We start from the raw sequence: 19,707 nt of genomic DNA on the forward strand, positions 1-19,707 counted from the left end.
CATATATTGTTGTCTGTTATGCCAGTTGTACAGCAGATCTAATGTGTACCATTCAGCTGGATACTTTATTTCTTGTCTAAGTTCAACCAAGCCATGAAAGCATTTATGGAGTTTGGTTAGGAACACAGTTCCTTAAGTCTACATGAGTCGCAACAACCCTGGAGCATGAGGTGAAAAATGTGTTAGTACAGATGTAGCTCAAGAATAAGTATTCTTTGAGTTAAGTCTCAAACATTCTTCACTTTGAAACCTCACAGTTATTCTGCGGTTTTAAACAGCTAGCTCTAGTAAAAGCGGGGCTCTTGGAATGATGCCTTTTAGGAGCAAGGCGATTTAAACTTTACAAAGGCAGAATGCTGGATATATACATTTTTGTCTCTGATGCTTGTTGCCAGCAAGTCTGTAGAAATATTTCAAGTGTTATGCCTTTGTAACTAAGCATATGACATAATAGTTGTTGCATTGTAACTGATATAAATGCCCAGTAGAAATGGATATATATTGTGTTGTATTGGTTTGCTATAGAAAATGGCTTTCTCAGCCTTGTTCACATTTCCTAGAAATTAAAGAAATAGATTGCTGGGGATGAGTACTCTGGACTATCCCTGTGTTTTAAAAAGCAAGATTATAGTCAGGTTGTAATTCCATATGGGAAACTGATAGCCAAGAGGCTCTCTTTTCCCCAGTGTCACTACTGGACTCCTTAGAATTATAGGGTGCCTGTGCACGAGCACAGAGGCTGCTCGGACATGCTGTAATTATAGTGTGTTGGAGCAGGCTTGATTAATCAAACAAGCTTTAATTCAAGCGCCCCATCATCATTTTAAAGCGCAGGGAGACTGGTGCATGAGATGCTGCAGTGTGTTAATTAGAGCTGCTCTTGAAGCCACTCTAACGAAAGCACTGTCCCCCCGCCACCCCTGCCCTACTCCCAGAGCACGTGTAAAAGGGCCTCTATAGATGTTGGCACTGGATTTATGATACCTTGTTTTGGGTGGACCCAAACACACGACCTCTCTCTTCAATAATAGGCAAATTTTATTGATACACAGTGATAGCACACATCCTAATTTGGTTATTTACCAGTCTCCTAATGTAGTCTGTTCACAAAAGCGGAAATCCCAAGGGCTTTGCAACTGGTCACTGTGACCTGGCCAACATGGCAGAGTCCCATATCTCTGTTATAGAACAGTGTGGTAGATGTCTTCAATTTTCTAGCCTGTGTGTCTGCTTGCTGCTTGCCTGTGTCAGACACAGTAGGCCTCGAAGGAAACTTTGCCACAAACAGACTTTTAGAAATCAATTAACCCTTGCTGTTCCCCTGGATCATTGTTCTAATGCATATCTACTTTACCTACAAGCCAGTTCCCAGAAGCAAACCTCTAAATGCCATTTCTAGCCATCAACAGGTAGGGCCAAAATCTCTTCCACCTATTAGGCACCTAAATTGACTTAGACACCTAAACACAATTCTATTCCACCCTGTTCAATCCTGAAAAGTCCATTCCTACTTCTACTTGTGTGTAGCACACCATCATCAAACCTGAAGAGTGAGTCACAAATCAGCAGTGAAGAGACCTCCCCACCTTCTGCATAACTGTTTTTTAGGAATTCAATCAGGATAATAGAATGAAGGGGCAACCTTTTTGGCAGATGAACTACAAATTACCCCTGCACCCTCTCTTGAGTAATACTCCAATTCCTTCCCCCTGTGTAATCTGCTGCTCTGCTTTCTTCCCTGTGTTTTCTGCTCCATTTCCTGTTCTTTCTGCTTCCTGCTGTATCTGCCACTGTGCTGCTTGTCCCTTCCCTGAACTGCCACATGCCACCCATGCATCTGACGGATTGGCCACTCCTGAGGTAGAATCAGCTTAAGCACGGAAGTCTACATAGGTGCCTAACAGGTGCAATAGAATTTGGTGTTTGCACTTCACAAGCTCTGCAGATGAGAGATTTTCAGGGGGGCACACTGTACTCCAGTTCTCAAATACAACTATCTTTCTGATTTAAAAAAAAACACAAAACTCCCTTCCCCTGTACTCTACTGCCCCAAGATTCATTTCCCCTGGTAACAAGTGATTGTGAATGGGACCTGCCAGTACTCAACACTGCAGACCTACAAGCAATTTGACATGGCTCCTGTCTTTAAACCTTACTCCTCATTAAGCTATGCACTTAACTGTCCATCGTACACACTTGCTGATGAGAACAAATGTGAAGACTCCAGACAGCTACAGGAAGAAATTATTTTCTGAACACAGAATGCAGCATTTATTTTAGTGCCTGATGGCGAGATCCCCATGCAACGTGTTTAAAAACTCCTGGCAATTGCAAACTTTTAAAGCCTCACTGGGAAGGATTTGAACCATTTGTCTTTGGAGCTACTCCCTCCATGCCCATGTTGAGATGTATATGTGCTAGCACAAAGGCAGGGTTTACAACCACTTTTAAAAAGGAATGATGATACCTGCACAGATTTTTATTTTTAATTTTGAAGGCAAACTATCACCTGGAGTCTGAGAAACAAACCATAATTTACAGCAACCCCACTGGTCATGGCGGGTTGCTGTAACATGCCCTCTATCTCTGTTTATACTACAGTTAACCACTTTCCCAGCCCAGGGGGCAAGAGTTCTTCAATAGAGGACTCAACATGATTAGTCAGATAGGCTGTCACAAGGCTGTGAGCACCGAGGAATGGATTTTGCTAACCTCATGGCAAGTACAAGAGCAAAGGCAGACAGATTTGTGAGGGAATTTTCAGATTTGCCTTTTTTCTGGCTATATTCATCAGGCAATTGCACTATAAACAAAGCAAGATATTCTGCATACAATCACTCTTACCTGTATGGATTTGCTAAATATTTTCTAGTAGCATCCAGAGACCTTTGTCAGTGGTATCTACTATGCCCTATTCAGATGCATGTGATATGAACTTTCAAACTAAGAACTTGTTAAGATTTCTGTAAAAAACAGAGAGCCTTTAATGTTTGTACTCTGGGTTCCTGGATGGGAATGTGCAGGGATGACATGGTTTGTAACCTCACCTGCATTCTGCAGTCCAATTTACTCTACAGCACTTGCCCTTGAAAAAAGAGTTATCAGTTGACAACCCTACACATCAGCATGAAATCTGCTGGGATGTTTCCAACACGTTTGACTTATAACAGCTATTTTGTTACATCAGAGCTAGGACTTTTTTTGTTTGTCTTTTTGGCCCGGTAACTGCAGCATTTTCTTGTTAAAGTTTGCAGGGACATTTTTTTTTGTGAGCAAACATACCACAGGCTTCCAAAATAAGTCAGGCAAGTTTTCCTAACCCTACTAAAAATACAGAACCACCAAACCACTCCACAGATTTCTTACGGGTGGATGGCTAGCCTGCCAGGGTGTTCCCCTATTATCTACTTGATCATATTGCTTCTGTTCTATTATTCCCCACACATCTCTTCAGCACTGACTAGGCCCACTGACTGACTGGTCCTGAGGAGGGAAGAGAGGGAATATGCCACTTCAGATAAAAAGTTATGGTAAATTTCAGGCTTCAGTGTTTTCAGCTGAAATATTTACCATCATTGCTTAAGCTGGAAAACAATTTTTTTAAAGCTAGTGATTATCCATAAATTATTTAATGGTTTAGAATATGTAGACCTTGAGACACTTTTACTTTATAACACTCCAGGGCGCTTTAAACATAGTAAATAACCTAGGATCAGCATTGGAACAAATTGCATTTTTTAACTACATGATATACAATATTCTTGTTTAGTAAGGGGCAGTATACAGCTCTTACTGTGAATAGTGGGCAGCCTCTAATAAAGCCACTTGGCAAATGCTTCACCATGAGGATGTTATCAAGGTGCCTGTTACTTTTTAGGCACAGGCGATATTTTAAATGTGTGCTAATAAGGGCTTTTAACCACTATTTGTGCTATTCCTTGTGGCACAGTAGTTAAACTACTTGCAAAGTTCATTCCAACTGCCCCAGTTACATTCTAAAGAAAGGCTTAATTTATTGCCATCTTTCCACCCCCAAAACCCAATGAGGCAGGCTCACTGTGTACCTAACTACTGTCACTAAAGCACCTTGCTTACCTGACGAGAAACTATTCCTTCACAGCGACAGAGACACTGCTTGCTGCTGAAGTTTCTGTCCCGCTCCCTTTGCCAGGACTATGTGCTGCTTTGTTACATTTCACTGGGAACCTGAAGTTTTTGGGCAATCTTGCTCTGACCTAATGGGAAGGTTGACAAATCCATTTTCTTATACGGGATTTTTTAACAAAAGTGGTTAAGAATCCAGAAGTAGGAATAACATCTCATAAATTTCATGACCTTCCATTTGTCACTGTCTTTCTAAATCTTCAGCTACATGGTTGACAGATGCAGGGTTAGCTTGCAATACTTGCCAAATATTATAAACGGGGCTACAAAACTGACTAAAATATTGGCTGTTTGTCTTAAGCTTAGCAAGGGAGAGGATTTCCTCTTCCACAGAAATTGCTGACCACCCATTCTCTGAAAAAAAATTAACTCGCTCCCTGTTCCTCTCTCACACCCCCCCCCTCCCCCAAAACTGCACGCACTCCTGTAATGTCCTCAGTAAGTGCGATACCCAGAGTGCTCATTCATGGAAACTCCCTTCTGGTCTGTGCAATGAGGAATGCTGCTGAATCAACACTCTCCAGCACCTACCTAGTACTGTCCTCTCTCATGTCCTACAGAAGTCTCTCCAGCTGGCTTCTCTACTGAAACTGCTGTTAACAAGGTCTTGTAACAACCTCTTCCCAGATAACTGTCACAGCTGCTGCCCATTTCATTCCTTAGGTCATCCATTTCCTCCACAAGGCTTTGATCCTGTATTATTACTCAAAAGAAATTCTGATACTAATTTCACTAAGCATAGGATCAGGTGGTAAAACACCTTTGCTACCCTCCATTTTCCTCAGCACATCAAGTTTCAAACTTGATTTCCACCACCTCCAAAGCTCATCACAAATTGACCCTCTTATTACTGCTGTTTTATTGCATCTCCCCCCCCCGCCCCCCCTTGCAATCAATAGCAGCCTCAATATCCCTCTTGGCAACTTCTCTCATAATCATCCTTGATCTTCCATGAAGCCCTTCTGCTTGCGAGGCCATCTGACTACTGAGAGGATGTTATGCTTGCTGGCTTCGAATTTCTCTTCTGGCTTCTTTCCACTGTAATGCCTTTTTTTGACAGAGATGCAGAGCTTTAGATTTTCTAGCTTGTTTTGTTCTACACTTACCATATGCTTGGACATTTTCTGTGAAACTCTCCTGTGATGAGCTTGTACTGAGCTTTGCTTGGCACTAGTAACCTTACAAAATAGAAAAATAGGAAAAAAATAGAACAGTCTTGCTGGGGGAGGGGAGGACACACACAAGACTATCAGCAGCATCTTCTGTGTGAACTAGGCCCATTGCCACATTAGCAGAGAAGGGGTCTGTGGCAGCTGGGCGTTTTCCTTTTGACACAGCAGCAAATCCTGAAGGGTCTTCTGAGGCACCTCTTAAAACTGTTTTACAAGCTATTAATGCCACAACAGAGAGGGAGTGTGGAAGGTAAATGTGCAGAGATTTTTCCCCTTAGGTTTCAAACAGAAAGGTAATATGGAAAAAAAGCAGAGGCAAATTGGCCAAGAGTTTACAGTTCACAGTGGGAGAGTGACAGTTTTAAAGAACCTCTTTTGTATTTGAGGCAGTTTTTTCATCAACAACTGGACATAATGGCATGCACACCCTGAACCTATTTGATGGGAACTAGAGAACGCTGACACAGTGGTTACAATGGCAGATTTATTGGCATTTCATTTGGCCATTCTGTAGGACTCAACTTTGTTTTGAAAGTTTGCATATGCGCTTGTGAGCTCATGTGCACTGGAGCACTAGATCACAAGAGGCATTTAGATGCCCTAGTGGTCAGTGTTGCAGTGCTAACTTTTAGGTGTCCTGATGTTGAGGAGCATTCCCAGCATCCATAGCAGGAGTTCAGGTTTCCTCCATAGTGCCTGGGGGACAGGATCACTATAGAATGGGATTCACAGGAGTCAGCTATCTAAGTCTGGTAGCAGTGAAAGTCAAACAGATGTGTGCGCCTTAAATCCTGGCACACTTAGGGATTTAGGCACCTATGTCTGATTAGGGTTCATATGTGCTCCTGGAGTGGGTGGGAGGGGTGCTCCAAGAGCTGCTCGAATTAAAGCGCCTGGAGCATCTTGTGTATCAGATCAGCGTCCCCACACTTAAAAATGGTGCTGGGGTCACTTTAACTAAAGCTTGTTTGACACCCCCATTGCCATTTAAGTGTGGGGACACTGATACACGAGAGGCTGGAGTCTGCTGGACCGCGGTAATTGCCACGCTCCAGAAGACCTGATTAATTGAGTCTGCTCCAATACTCTGTTGCAGCAGCCTCGCTGCTCGTGTATAGGTGTCCCTAAAACCTTTTTTCAAAAATGGAGACAAGTTCACAGGAAGAAGCGCATCCCATCCTTTACTCAGTAGCTCAGTTGTCAAAATAACTGCTTGGGAAAATCGGGTTCTATTCTTCCTTTTGCTTAAGAGATCTTGTACCCACATCTCTCAGGAGATACCCTAATTACCAGGCAATAAGATCTTCTGGAGTAGGTTTCTTTCATACCATCCTGTTGAAACTGTTCCATTTTATACACCTAAAACATTGATTGGAAAAATGATCCTGACCTGCACTTACCCAGCGGTTGTGGCACTCACCCAAAGTGAGGAGGTCTGGGTTCCAGTCCTGGCCCCGATAACCATAAAACACTGATGCTGCAGTGAATTGCAGCAGTAACTGAAATCCTTCATCCTCCTAAGCACACACAACCAGAGGGTCATGCTTACATTTTGTGCTATTATTCTATGCAAAATGGAATAGTTTCAACAGAAGGGCCCCAGAGAGAGAAAGAGAGAGAGAGAGAAACCATGATACAGTACCTTCATTGGAAGTAAACCCTTCCAACTTATGGCAAAATGACAATATTTGTCCCAGATTACTTCAGATTATCCCACGTTACCAGACAAGTGACAAAATTTGTTCTGATTTACTCTACCTGCGCAGTTAAAGCACCCATCGTGCTCACTAACTGTTCTTACCTAGAGCGTTCAAACTGAGTAATACAGATCTGCCCCAGTGAGACTGCCCATGCATTCAATCTTTATTCATGCCCCTTTGGGCCATGAAACTTAGGTTAGCAGGTTAGCTAAAGTTGACCAGTTCTTGAAGCCTGCTGAAGTATCCTGCCTTCCTACCTCCTCATAGGGGTGAAAGGCAAACACTCCAGGCAGTCTTTTTCCCTGCCTAGCCAAATACAGTACAGCCACAGAAAGTAGGCTTTTCTCTGTACCTTCATCATTTTCATGTACATCGTCACAAAGTGTCTAATTACATGCTGCTATCTATGAAAAAGTAAAACTGAGAAGCTATCAGAGATTAGCTCTCTTGCACATATGTAAAATTTGTAGCAGGACCTGTTGCATGCAAATGTATTATTAACCATTAACAGACCCCTACAGTATCTATTTACATAGCACTTGCATGAGCATTCTGCAGCTCCAGGAAGTCACATTTTCCCAGTGCTTAGCCAGTGACCAGTAATGAACATGCTGAGTAGTGCTGGCATAAAAAGATTAACCACATAGCTACAAAATGGGTTTGATACATTTTATTAGCGATACCAGTGTCATACTCAGGAACCATAACCCTTCGTCAGACTGTTAGTGTTAGCTTGCATGACAAGTATCAATGGTTGACTGTATTTGAAATATTGTTAAAGTGCCTAGAAATAATAGGCATTTAAAAAAAATCATTCCATCCACTCAAACAAACCGTTACGGATCTTACATCTTTAATACAACTGACGTAGTGTAATTGTTATTTGGACCTTAACGTAACCTCTACAGCAGCACAGAGACAATGCAGCTCTCTCATTATGCACATGCTTTTGGATCATTTATTTTAATGCTTTCAAATAAATATGTTCCATGCAGCACACCGCAATAAATAAGGAGCAGCAACTTTTGTATAGTACATCCATTCATAATGTAAGTCACCATGTGAAACACCACATCTAAAGTCTTTGGCCCAGTCCCATATAGTGAAGCACACCACATCTGCACATAATCATATCTGGCTTCATATGGATTTAATAGGACTATGCCAGAAGTGCATGTGAGCACAAGTTTAACCATGGGTTTCTAGCTATTAAATACAGCTACTAAGTAGTTAAAAGGCAACAACTAAACCCATAAAAGGTTTGATTTGTCTTTTCTTTCTTACTTTTCAGACAGAAATATAAAGTATGGAAACGCTCTGGATATTTTCAGCCTTGTGTAAAGCACAGTGTGATTAATATGGTGCACTCTGAGCAATACTGGTACATACATTGGCATCAAAAGCCACAGCAATATCAATTCAACATCGAACACTGGCATACTCAACGAGGAACAGAGACTGTGCCGGACAAAGAGCGCTGACTTTCTTTCCCTAGGTGGACAATTCTACGGCCCCTTCTTCTTCACTGTCTGCTCTGTTGGCACGGATTTCAACGAGTGTCCGAGCAAAACGGGTCCATTCGTCATTGTGTGGAACAGCAAGCTGTAAAATAAATGTATCATAGATTGAAAAAATTAGGTGGGATGCATAAAAAGGGAATGCTGTGCTATGAGCAGGTAATCTATTCAGGATAAATCCACAGGCCTTAATTTGAGACTAGCTCCTACTGGAATCAATGGGTGTTTGGCATAATTATGGACTACAACACAGGGTCCTTTCAAAGAACTCTGTGGTTTACCTGTAAGGTAGTTGCTACTGCTTTAGTATCAATAAGAAATATTTGCTGCATTAAATACCATTTTCTCTAAATTTAATCTTTAATTGATTTCAGTGATATTTTGAGACCTGCAAAATTTGGCCTCTGATAGAGAATTTGATATTTTTAAAAACGATGGAAGGACTTGATCCTACAAACTTTCACAAACACGCTTAACTTTACACATGTATGAGCTGGCCAGTGGAAGTCAATAAGAATATTTCTGAGCATAGCTCTTTGCAGGATTGGGGTCACAGCATAAAAGGTGAGTCTTTAGCAGTGTATTTAAATTATTTTCCTAACCTTCATTTGAAACCTCCAGTTACAGGAAAGGCAGTAATCCAAATGTGAAACTTAATGCTAAACCAACTAAATACTGCATTACTGATCTGATTTTTAAACCCTCACAAAAGATTCTTTTCTATTTAATAGCACTGATGTTTTGAATAAAGACTCATCAAACATTAGGCTACAAAAGGAATATGTTGTCTAAATAGCCAAAACTCCCAGACAAACTGTTTTAGTGATACAGCAAAATAATACCACATTTTTTTCCAGCTGGATCCAACATCACAATTTCTGAGAGATAATGCAAAATGGAACTGATACAATTGTGGAGAAATCTAAGTAGTTTTCTCAAAGTACACTTTCATCAACTCAAATGGCAACAGCATCCAAATTAACCATGCACATTTTTACTGCTTTCTTAAAGCCTGTGATCTTTCCCTGGATGGTAGTATGAAAAAGAAACTGTTTAAAGACATTATGCAGGGTTTGGTACTAGAAAAAGAACTGTTTTGAGACATGAAGCAGTGTAGTACACTAAGTGGGCATACTATATGTTATTAGTCTATAATAAGTCTGATTTACCTTGTATATACCTTATATGGAGGAATATACCCTGCTGACTAAAAATATAAGAAAAAGACAGCTGATCCTAAGTGACTGCTACACAATCATCTGAAAGCTTATTCCTTTTTTATAAGTTATCCAAATTAAAGTAGGTTTCTTTCATTTGGAAATAGGAAATTACAAAGCTATAAGAGTATTTTGGATTCTTGGATAACAAATTGCTTAACCATCCTCTCAGTACATATTTGGCAAGTAGCAAAACCTGTGGAAGCAGAGAAAAGTCTACTGTATGCAGTACTGTTTGACGTACCAATTTAGCAAATATTAAACAGATAAGCAAATGTTAAGTATGCGAGTAAGTATCCCATGTGTCCTACTTACAGGTTAAACTTCATCATGTGTACAATGTGTCTGCAGAGTCAGGCCTAAATATCTGATCCACATTTCAGTAAGAGCCCTTTCATCTAGTTCAGCTTTGAATCTGGTTCCAAGTCAGGAACTGCTCAAACATTCAATTAAAAAAAATGTTTTACAAATTTCCCTCCATAACGTACAGGCTGGAAGGTGGGTTTATTACTAAAATTATTTTTATTATTGGAGTCTGGTTAAATATTTACTGAGGTCACTAACATGGAAATGAAGACTCGCTGTGAGAACTCTCTCAGTCCACAGTAATACTGAATTAAGATTGCATCTTTGCTCACAATCTGTTTTTATATTTAGCTCTACCTCTATAATATTCTGTTTTTGCATACTTTTCTCCTTGACTTTAGCAAACATGAAAAAACTCAAGTATTCGGTCCAGAGCAGCAGGTAGGCTGAGTTAGTGGTCTGAGAACATACAGAGAAATGGATCAGTTCTATTTAGCTGAAACAAGGGATAAGTCCTACAACTGGTACCCATACAAGAGATGATGTTTACAAGGTAAGTGGCAATACATGTCCACAGTTCTAGCATCAGATTAGAGCAGCTGGAGGTTAACATATTGCAGTCAAAAGCTTTCGTAATCAACCTACTGCCAACTGTTGCCTCTTTCATAAAGACTTTCAGTTTCCATTGTATTAGCATGTTGCAGAAAGCGTACAAAGACGTATATGCAAAAAAGTAATCTAATAATTTTCTAGATGAAGGATTTATGTGTGCGCTCATATCCACATGCATGTGCATATGTGTGTAAGAAAGCTCTAACACAACTTGACTCAGAGTATTACAATACATATTATCACTCTGGCAGTCAATATGGAAAGCTATGTTGAAAAAAATGAAAATTTTAATTCAGAAGTTTTAAGGCCAGACCATTGTGATCCTGTTGTTTGTTCTCATATAACATAGGCTACAGAATAATAAAATTAACTGTCCAGGCATTTAAACAGCTATAATTCCACTGCTAAAATTTCTGACTACTTATGCAAGTATTAGACTTGTAAGAAAGTGTTTCAGGATCAGAACCTCATTTTCAAGTGTTTTTTAAAATCACCTCATTTAAAAAACCAGGTCTATTTATTTACCATTAAAATATAAGTAGAAAGAGTTTGATAGAACCATAAAGATATGCATATACCATAACACAGAATGATCCAGGATCTAACTGCTGTAACATTTGTACTCCTTCGTCTACTCCCCCTACTACTTGCTAATTTCATTTATTGAAAAAAAAATCTAAAGTTTAGGCACAATCGTGCAATAAAAATGTTTTCCAGATCGAGTCTTCAGAGTGCAAATTCCTGTGGTGAGATCCTGGCCTCATTGAAATCAATGGCAAAATTCCCATTGTTTTGAGTGTGCCACAATTACACTATGTCTTGTAATTATGCTTCCAAGTGCATAACACAAATTTGAGTGCTATATAAAAACAATAATAATTAAAAATTAAAGACGTACAAAACCAGTATTAGACCTGAACAATAAATGCAAAACTATGGCCATTTATATCAAAATCTGCATTGGCCATGTACTGCATTGGCCCTCATTCTTTCATTTTCCACGTCTGTTTTAGTAAGCAAGGTTTACTTATGAAAAAAAAAATTGAGGGGACATGGGTGGCTTTTTGTGGAATCTGAATTTTATATTCATGCATACATTCACACACCAGGAATCAGGTAAGAAAAATAATAATATGTGGCCAATCTGACAGATTTTTATAAGTATTTAAGCATCAAATCCCCAGCAATTTCACATTTTTGGTATTTTATAACCATTTTCACTTACTATATAAAAAGCAAGGCCACTAGTATTTCACATTTGCATGGCCATTATATATAGTACACATCTTTCCAAAGAGATATTCACTGAATATATTGGAATAAAACATATTTGAATAAAATGGCATCAGCTTATGGATATTTTGTGAGCAGAAAAGGAAACCAAATGTTATTTATCCAGGTTCTCTTTTTTTTATCTCTTTGCAATAATGTCTAAGCACCACCTGCAAGTAATTAATCAACTAAATTATTCATTCAGCTTTAATTCATCTAAAGTAATACTATATTTAGACTTAGTCAGATATTTGGGCACGTTTCACTTAACAATTCCTACCCACCACCAGGGTCAGTTCCTACTACTCTCTCTCATGCTCTCTTCCTGTATTGTGAGGTGGTGTTTTGCATCAAAGGTCTCAAATTGTTTATATCTTTGTATCTAATGTTGTGTAGGGGTAGAGACACTCGGACCAAATCTATCTGTGGCAGACCTTTCTGGACTTAACATTAATTATTGGGCTAGGGCTTCATGGCCCAGGTCCCCTGTTCCAATCCTGTGTGCTTATATCAACACAAATTTGAATTTGCCAAGAAATGCAGAACATTTGGCCATATGAAGTCCATTCAATTACTGGGAGATGTACAGCTTAATTTTTCTGAATAATTTTAAAATATCAACTGAAAAGTGTAGGCCCTTGTCATGTATACATTTAGAAATTTGCCTAATTTTATGTGCACAAGTAAGGGAACCACTTATGTATGTAAAGTCACATGTGTACTTGATTGTTTGCAAGCCTCTGGTTTTAGATTCTACACAGTACGAGCAGCAGGTTAAACTGGGGGTTAAACTTTGACTGCATAAAGACATTGAACTCTGAAGTCAAATACAGTTCTTATTCGATACAGTTCATTTTTCAATGTCTAAGTTTCTTGCTATGTGTAATATCAAACTTTTCGGAATAAAAAAAAGTTTTTTTTCCTAACCTAAAAACTGATGCAAAAATACGTGTTTCTATACGTGTAAATTAAATGCATCATCATTATTTTATGCTATTGAAACCTGACCCTGTCAAATCAATGTATTTTGTAATAAAATAGTTCATCACATTGTTTCTATCCAATGTTTAAAATTATTGCGTGCTGCAGACTTCAGGGATTTTTTTCCCCCGTCACTGAAATTTAAGTGAATCATAGACAAGCAGGAAAACATAGGTCTGTGGGATGTTGATGACCGACAATGGATTCTGATTACTTCTTTGCCAGAAGCAAAGAAAATAGTCCCAAAGTGAACTCTCTGCAGCATGACATCTCAAAACTCAAATTTTAATCTCCAAAATCAAATAGAAAAATATAAACAAGTTCAGCTACTAAAATCATCCATGCTGTGAGATTCATGTAGTATCTTATCTGCAGCAGCTTTACCTCATGTGGAGCCACTGGAGAAATGGATAGGTAATTTCACAAGACCATTGATCAAAGTCATACCTGTAAACTCCACTGTGAAGTCAGTGAAATTATACCAGAATTATTTTGGCTCTGCCTATTCTTGGAAGATTTTACATTTTAACAGTTTGCGATTACATTAAAAGACTGTCTAGTTCACTCTAGACCACTGGTTCTGAACTAGGGTGCCATAGCACTGAGGGGTGCCATGAGATCCTTTCAAGGGTACCACAGTGTACCATGCAATATTAGCACAATTAGGTGTGCAAACATGATTCACAAGGTAAACCCAGAGCTTTCACATAGGAAACCAGTGTTAAAAACATTCTGACCTGTTGTCATCTTTCTGAGTTGTTTGCAACAAAATAATTTTTCCATTATTCTTCTGTAGCCCCAAAAAAAAGTGAAAACTAAAAGCTGGCATTTTCCAATGTGACTTGAGTCTGTTGAGAGGTGCCTCAAATTTAAAAGGTTGAGATGCACCTCTCTAGACAAAGGAAATATCCCCACCACTGCCACATTAATGGAAAGGGGATAGTGTCTAGACAGCAGGGAGACATGATACTGTGCCCAGAAGGCAGTATGCAAGAGTATAGGGTTAGCAACATGAGGGCTGGTCGCTTCCTGCCCTTCACTTTCCCATTGGCTGTGACCTAGCATAAGCTCCTACCCCCTTTAAACATACTTGGTCTTTTCAAAGGTTCTTGTCCTTGTTTGCTGGCTGGCCCAACCTCCCCTTCGATATAAAGAGTAGGACTTTTACTTTTAGAATGGTGACTGTCTGACCAATTGCTTAGACCTTCAGATCTTTGGATCAGGAAGACATTTTTCTTCTTGAGTCAAACTGGTCTATTTTTTCACCTTCCTCAAAGCATCATGGACATATATCTGAGCTAAAAGCAACAGGAAAGTTTTAATATTAAGACTATTTAGTTCACCGCAGCTTGAGGTAAGTGCCCAATATAGATATAAAATGGATAACTCCCAGGGGCAAATGAGTTCCTAGATTTCAAAAGGGACCTTGGTGGACTGTATCCATAGGGACCTTATCGGAGAGAGAAGGTCTGAAGTCTCCTAAGACTGACATCTGCACCTTCCCATCATCTCCAGATAAAGGGAGTAAGAACTGAGAAGTGAGCTAGGTCCAGGTCAACCCCAAGTTACTGGTCAGATGATGAGAACACTATTACTGCAGAATGGAACTGGCTGAATGGTCAGTAAGCAAGTGTGAGAAGTGAATATGCAATGCCGCCCCCTTCTTAGTGCTATATTAATACAATAGAGGCCTATTTCTTAAGTCCATCCTTGTATATGCCATTTTCTCATCTTGAGTAATCTACATTCATGCGGCATACGCCAGTATTCTGTATGCCACATACTTCAATCAAAGAGGTTACATGGTGCAAGTGCAGAATCTGAGCCAAGAACCAGCCACATGACACTTTCAAGGTAGCAGAGATGAAAGGCAAGCATCTGGCACACATTTCACTTCTCTGAGGTACCACAACCCTTTCTGATCTCTCTTGCAATTTAATAATTCAGTGACATTAAATGAAACTTGATTAGATTCCAGTGCATAAGCTCCTTCGCTTATCAAAAATTGACACTTCTTGAAAACATTGTTCCTTGTAGATTATCTTAGACAACCTTTCACATTATCTGTTGTTACTGAAACATTTGTTTCAGATACTTTTAATGCCAATTAAATGAACAGACTATGCGTAGTAAGGTAAGAGACGAGGGGAGTAGCTCATCTCCATGGGTCAGACTCTCCTATTTGTAAGTTATTCAGCTAAGGCAGTGGTAGTCATCTTTTCTGCCCAGTGGACAGGATGGGTGGCCTTGTAGACAGGGGAGAGGGCATGACCCAGCCTTGATCCAGCCCCACAGGAGGAAGGAAGAGAGGCTTGGCCCTGCAGGAGAAACAGGGGACATGGCTTGGCCCTGCAGGGGGAAGGGGGCATGGCTTGGCCCCAACCTAGCTGTGTGGAGGGAAGGGGGCATGGGCTGGCCCCATGAGGGGGGAGGAAAAAGGGGCATGGGCTGGCCCCAACCCAGCCGCACAGAGAGAAGGGGGTGTGCCCCAACCCTTATCTGGCCATGTGGGGGGAGGGTTGTGGCCCAGCTCCCCTCCACCCCATGGAGCTTGGGATTTTGGCAGCAGGGGAGTGGTGGCAGCACTGCTACTGCTCCTCCAGCACCGAATTTCCTAACCCGTGGGGAGCCCTGAAGGGGAGATTCCAAGGCTCTGTGGGCCACATTTGGCCCATGAGCTAGAGGTTGAGCACCCCTAAGATAGGAAAATGGAACTGCCGCCTGAGGAGATTCCTTAATTCTTTTAACCAATGCAAGGGTTTGGATTATTTCTGTACATACAGCTACATTTATGCTTAATTTTTTTGCAAGCTTAAGGCTTTAGATATTATGCAGTATGATCAGAAGGTTAAACCTGAGGCTAAATTTTGACTTTGGGTAAAGACATTCAACTCTAAGGCTTCCTCCTCTCCAAGTTTCTCCAAGTTACATATAGGCAACCACCTTCAGGCATGAGCTCACGGGACCCAGGCCCTAGGCCCCCAGTTCCAAAGGGCCCCCAGACCTATCAGAAATGGTGTATGATGTGCCCCCACCCCAGGAACAAATATTTAGGGGCATGAAACAAAGGGAAAAACAAATCAGGAGCATACAAATAGACCAGTTTTCAAATACACAATTACATGGGATGCCAAATGTGCATGCATGAGCATTCAATAAGGCTGGGGATGGAAGTTACACACAAACTGGTTTAAGTCATCAGAAACTGTAACAACAGAATTTCAGTGCACATTAACCACCTACCTTGCCTGCACAGGAACTCAGCCAGTTCTGCCTGGGCAAGGGGAAGAGGCAGAACCCTGGCAAAGGCTGGTCTCCCCCTGCCTCAAGCAGGGATCAGAAGCCTGGCAGGGTCTTCTCTCCTGCCACCCGCATCCAGGCAAACAAAGCTGAGGTCCTATGTGGGCCAGGGAAGCGGTTTAAACCCCCTCCCTCCCTGCCTCACAGTGTAAGCCCCAGGCTGGAGCATGGCCATACCCCCTGCTCTCTGCTCAAGGGGCAGTGGGGGCCTGGCAGGGGCTCCCCCCATCCCCCTGCCAACCCAGGCTGGGGTCCCGTGAAGCCATTGGGGTGGGGGGTTAAACCCCCCTACACCCCAACCTGCTGGCCCTGGGCCAGGATATGGCCATGCTCCCATTCTCTGCTCAAATGGGGAGTGGAGTGAGGGGGAGGTGGCAAAAGCCTGTCAGAGACTGTCCCCCCAGCAGGGACCAGGGGGTGCGAAAACCTGGCAGGGGCTGCCCCCCCCAATCAGACCCTGACTGGGGTCCCCTTAGGGTGGAGGAGGGAGTTTAAACCCCGCTCTCCACCCTCAACATGGTGGCCCGGGTTAGGAGTGGGAAGCAGAGGGGATAAGCCTGGCAGGGGCACCCCACCCCAGGCTGGGGTCTCATGCATGTGACGGATGCAGGTTTAAAGCCCTCCGTCCCCTGGCCTCAGCATGCTAGCCCTGGACTGGGGCCTGGCCACTCCCCCTCCTCTCTAGCAGAGAGCGAGGGAAAAGCCTTGGAGCTTCTATCCTTTCCCTTTGGCACTGGCTGGCAGGCTGAGAAGAGTGTTCTAACACTGCCCCAGCTTCTGGCCTGAACCACTGCAGGAATGTGGCTGCATTTCTGCAATTGAAAGTGAATGTTTGTTCACTTGCTTTTTGGTTCAAGCTATGCAGTTTAGACTAACCTGCAAACACTGAACTGATTCGGCCTCTGGCTTTTTGACTACCTGTACTTAGCCAAAGTGGCGCAAGATTAAATGTGAAGAGGCCCCAAACAAAATTGTGCCTGGGGCTTCCAAACAATCCTTGTGACGGCCCTCCATATAGGCTTATGTACAGAGGATTCTTATACATAGAATTAAAAAAGGATCTATAGTGTATGAGCTCCTTTCATACAAGTCCTGAACTTCACTGGTAATTGAAGACCTTAGCAATACACTGAGCCAAATTCTGATCTCAATTATTTGGTATTAATCCAAAGTTTCACTATGTAAATGAGAACAGAAGCTGGCAAGTGTGATCTATTAGTTGTGATTGGATTTATTATTTTTATTTTATATATTTTTAAGAATCTATCCTTGTTTCTCTGTACTTTTACAAGTTCACTTCAGAGAAACATCAGGTCCAACCATAACTAAAAACTGTACTGAAATTAACATCATCTTTCTCATTCCTAAAACACTTCAGTCCAAATTGTGCTTGGCTTGAGGAAGGTTGGTTAAAATATTTTGAAAAGCTACCTAATTAAAAACAAGAAAAGTATCCTGATTAATTTTAGTTTGATTTGTCAATTATGGCAAGTATGGTATGCTAGCTATAATGACTAAGACCCTTGACTTCAAAATAAATACGAAATGTGTGGTTTATCAGCCCCTTTATAATTTTTCAATTTGATAGCGTCATTAAAAAATCTAGTTTCAACAGAGTATTATTTTAGCTGTTTATTCTAAACAGAGTTTTAACCATTCCTAAGTTATTTACATTACCTTATAAAATAAATTGCTGTATTGAAAATAAATTCATAGTAAACAATTTGTGTGAACAGATTTCCACATGAAAACTTTTATCAAATGATTAAAAATAATCTGTTTAAGATGTTCTTATGTAAATATTTCAACTAGACCTGTGCTTTTAAAACTAGGGCAAATTATGGGCCCGGTCCTTGGTTCTAGGTGAGAGAGTGCTTTTTCATAAGTAAGGCAGGTAAATTAAAAGTTACAAATAAAAACCTGAACAAATACAATCTTCCCTAAAACAGTTCTACCTGATTCTACCCAACTGAATTCAATGAATATTTATCAATGGTGAAAACAGGTATGTATATATAAACATCTCTATGCAAACACATCTATATTGGCCCTAATCTTGCCCCACCAAACTCAATTGTAAAATGCCTTTCTGAAACATATATACTTTTTTTCGGACAAAATCTGTATTTTTCCAGACAACTCCCTATACCACACACATGGATGGAAACAAAGTGGGAGGTAATATGCAGTGAAATGGCCACCAAAGTAACCAAGAGCACCCTTTTCACATAACTATAGTACCACTGTATTTAACTCTTGGGAGAGCTTAGCATCACTGTTAACAATGGATGAAACCACTGGCAAAAACTCAAAGCCAGCATACTGCATGCAGATGATTTTAATAAGATACAGTGTTTAGACCACAAAGGATACACACCAGAGCAGCTCTGTATATATTTATTTACTTAACTGAAGGGGTAGAATACCATAGACAGCCTAAAACTGCATTTATTCTATGTACAGCAGTCAGTCTAGTCTCTCTCTCTCTCTCTTTCTATACCAACCTATATGGAGTTCATTCCTTATCCTTCCTCTAGTTCAGGTCTCCTAAAATGTACTGCTCACAATTCACCAGGGATTGCTTTAACTACTCCTTTACTAGTAAAAAAAGAGGACAAACTCTTAGATTATATGACACCATTACTTAAATTTCTAGTTTCTGACAGAACAAGAATAAAACTTCTGAGGCTTTTTATTTCTCTAAGAATAATATTAGCTTTTGAATTCTTAATGATTTGATTGTACATTTTATTACTATAAAACTACTGAAACCATTAAAAAATTATAGATGGTGGGCTCATCTACATGAGATGCTGACTGCACAGTAGCCAAAAAATACTGCACAGTAGCACATCATAGCACAGGCAGTGCTAATATGCTACTATGCAGTATTATTAGGTTACTGTGCAGTAGCATGACCTAAAAGACGTTCACTGGTGCTACTGCACAGTAACTCAGGGTACTGTCATTTATTTAGTATTTGCTAAACTACTGCTCAGTAGCATCTCACGTAGATGCGCCAACTGCTTGGGTTTCAAGATATGGGTTCAAAAAATGTTTTTCATCTGTAAAGGGCTTGAATATTAAATTGAGAATTTGAACACATAGGTAAGGTACAGACATTCAAAAAACCCGAGGAGGAATCGGTCTAAGTTACACGGTTTTCCATAAGCAGTGCAGTTTAGATCTGTAGCAAACACAACACATATTTGCCCTTTCTTGGAAGAAGCAAATCTTAGACCAGGTTCTGCCATTTTTAAACCAGTCTGTGTGTGCTGACCTGTTTAGTTATGTGTACAGACCAGTTTCCAATCACTTATACCAGTAAAAATATAATGCCTGTACCTGGCCATACCGATTGTTTCCTAAACTTAAACCATTCAGTCTGCTAGGAATGCTAGAGACACGTGATCATGCAGAAAATATTCCAGCATAGTCTGTGAATATCATTAGACATGCACAGCAA

The 19,707-nt window shown here is 40.6% G+C and overlaps 1 protein-coding gene across 4 annotated transcripts in view; it reads right to left on the reverse strand.

The window, feature by feature from the left end:
• Nucleotides 1–7,691: 7,691 nt before the first annotated feature.
• Nucleotides 7,692–19,707, reverse strand: part of DYNC1I1 (dynein cytoplasmic 1 intermediate chain 1) — a 318,366-nt gene continuing 306,350 nt past the window's right edge. For all 4 annotated transcript variants that reach the window (XM_059728979.1, XM_059728980.1, XM_059728978.1 and 1 more), the window contains one exon: nt 7,692–8,638. In XM_059728979.1, coding sequence (XP_059584962.1) covers nt 8,528–8,638 — 111 coding nt within the window. In that variant the 3' untranslated portion in view covers nt 7,692–8,527. The remainder of the gene's footprint in view (nt 8,639–19,707) is intronic.

This window comes from Alligator mississippiensis, chromosome 5 (assembly GCF_030867095.1).
Source record: "Alligator mississippiensis isolate rAllMis1 chromosome 5, rAllMis1, whole genome shotgun sequence".
Lineage (NCBI taxonomy): Eukaryota > Metazoa > Chordata > Crocodylia > Alligatoridae > Alligator > Alligator mississippiensis.